This window comes from Erythranthe guttata, chromosome 1 (assembly GCF_056151865.1).
Source record: "Erythranthe guttata isolate IM_541 chromosome 1, IM_541, whole genome shotgun sequence".
In the NCBI taxonomy this organism is placed as follows: domain Eukaryota; kingdom Viridiplantae; phylum Streptophyta; class Magnoliopsida; order Lamiales; family Phrymaceae; genus Erythranthe; species Erythranthe guttata.
In genome coordinates this window covers 5,774,894-5,777,588 of record NC_142533.1, presented here as the reverse complement: position 1 = coordinate 5,777,588, position 2,695 = coordinate 5,774,894, and the positions used below count along the sequence as shown (strand labels likewise).

The 2,695-nt window shown below is 33.5% G+C and overlaps 1 protein-coding gene across 1 annotated transcript; it reads left to right on the top strand.

The window, feature by feature from the left end:
- The first annotated feature begins 846 nt into the window (after window positions 1–846).
- On the top strand, window positions 847–1,701 carry LOC148772683 (uncharacterized). Its single transcript, XM_088818803.1, has one exon. The coding sequence runs from the start codon at window positions 936–938 to the stop codon at window positions 1,461–1,463; it is 528 nt and encodes a 175-aa protein (XP_088674929.1). The 5' UTR covers window positions 847–935; the 3' UTR covers window positions 1,464–1,701.
- Window positions 1,702–2,695: the final 994 nt, after the last annotated feature.

Genomic DNA, 2,695 nt, shown 5'->3' with positions numbered 1-2,695 from the left:
ATTCGTTCTAAAATTAAAAGAATATAAAAGTACATATGGCTCCTTGGGGTTATATACAATTCGTCCTCAATTTTATTGAGTGTCTTAACTATCAAAAATAGGGTAATTTACATTTGCATTAAAATTAGTATTTTCATACAAATTTCAACGTTTTTAAAGTACAAATTAAAATTTATTCTCATCACAAAATTTTAAACTTCACATTGAATTAAATGACGTTTGCATATACTTATCAATTCATAGTATTTTACAAGTTAATCATAAAATCATATAAACTCAATAAAACCTCAGCATTATAATTTATATGAATTAATACACATTCAAACAAAAAACATCAACTATTATTTCACACCACATGTTCTCTCTAAGTTAAGTCAGACCACCTTGTTTCATCACAGACAAACTAAACACACACAACTTGAATGTGTGAAACCTTTGAATTGTTTTGATCAATATTTCAACATAATTTGAATCATAAATTCGATTTAAATTTGACAAAATTGACAGCTCCTTGAGAGCAAATACTTCCAAATCTGGCTTGTATTCCACATTCCAGATCAAGCCCCACATTAGTTATATATAACAAAAACTCGTTTGGTTGACAAGATAAATTACAATTAATTTTATAAATAATTATATCAATAATTATATATAAAAATATAATTTTGCCAGTCGACTAGCTAAGTATCACCACAGCTACTAGTAACTTTGGCATCACCATCTGGCCACATGAATTTTCAAGAAAGTATTATTATTATTATTATCACTATTTTATATTTTCTTTTTTTGTTTTCTTCCACATCTTTCACCTATAAAACCCCAACTCATTAAACACAAAAAACCCATCACACAAACCATTCAAGCTATACCACAACACATTCGAAAAACTTACTAGTTTCTCGTAAAATAAAGATCTCGATCGATCGATCAAGAAAATGGCTTCTTCAACAACCCTTTTTCTTGTTTTCAACATTCTCTTCTTCGCCATGGTGGTGAGTTCATGCCCTCCACCACCCACCCACCCTAAGACCCCCACCCCTCCTAAAACCCCCAAAACCCCCACCACCCCCACCACCCCCACCCACCCCAAAACCCCCACCCCACCTAAGACCCCCACCCCTCCTAAAACCCCCACAACCCCCGCCACCCCGAAAACCCCCACAGCCCCCTCAACCCCGAAAGCCCCGAGCCCTAGTAAGGCGACGTGCCCAAGAGACACCCTCAAATTGGGAGCATGCGCAAACTTGCTAAACGACTTGGTGGGCATTGTCGTCGGAACACCACTCTCAAAGAAGCCATGCTGTACCCTCATTGGCGGCTTAACCGATCTTGAGGCCGCAGTTTGTCTTTGCACTGCCGTGAAAGCCAACGTGTTGGGCATTAACCTAAATGTTCCCATCTCACTCAGCTTGATCTTGAACGCTTGCGACAAGAAGGTCCCATCTGGCTTCCAATGCGCGTAAAACATTATACAATACATATAATGATATAAAGCCGATTACGTACCCATTTATGTGTGGTCTCGATTTCTTTTTGTTCAATGTGTGTGTTTGATTTCCTTCTAAATTATACATATAGTTGGTTGTCTAATGTCTAGGTTATTGGTGTCCGGGAAAGACATGTATAAGGCCTTGTTTGTCAAATGTATTTTGTTTTTGTCTTTTTCATTTGGTTAAATAGAAGGTTGTTGCCTTTTGTTATTATTGTAGCTCCCATGGGATGATGGATTATTTTGGAATAAAATGAAATTAGCCACAACTTTTGAATTGTTCCGTGCTTGATCTAACACGAATTGCCTACGATATAAATCACGACAATGTATTTAATTGGTTAAAAGCCACGAGAAAGATATTTATCAATAATAATAATAATAATAATAATAATAATAATAATAATAATAATAATAATAATAATAATAATAATAATAATAATAATAATAATAAATAAATAACATGCCCATGCATGCATGTACGTAACTATTTCTCCAGTAGTAGTATTTGGTGAAAAGTCAGAGTTCAATTCCTCTTGTGAAATAATAACCTCTACCAATATTAAGAATATGACAATTTTTCACTTTTTTGGTTGACACGAGTTTTGGAAAAAATAAATACTTTAGGATTTTTGCCATCATATCTGAAAAATGATGAATCTTACTAAAACTAGCAACTTAAAAGCTAAATAAACATTCAATAAATAAAGAGTACGGTGTCATTTGGCTCGAATTTGAATTCTCTTACCAATATTTTTTAGATCCAGCTTATCACGTATGACTTATATATATTTCTAGTGTGGTTTTACATTAGTTTCAAACTATTGTACAATAGTAGAAGTTTACACAATACATTTATGATTGGCTTCAAACTCCATATATACATTTATATAAAGGTAATAAGGGATAAATTATGTAAGGTCCCTAAAGTTTTATCTAATTAACTAATTTAAAAAAATGTTTAAAATATTAAACATACTACCTCACACTAAAGGTCGTCAATCATAAATTATAACTAGAACCCTAGAATATCTAAGTTATTCTTAAATAGAAACCAAAATAAATTACTAATAACCTTCTCATGCACGCCTAAATTATAAAATAATTGTCCGGCAAGGAATGGCCTGATTTAACAATTGAAACAAGTTTGAATGCTCTTGCCACCGGTCGCTAGGTCGAGTTTGTCACACCTGGTTAGCCTAGTGT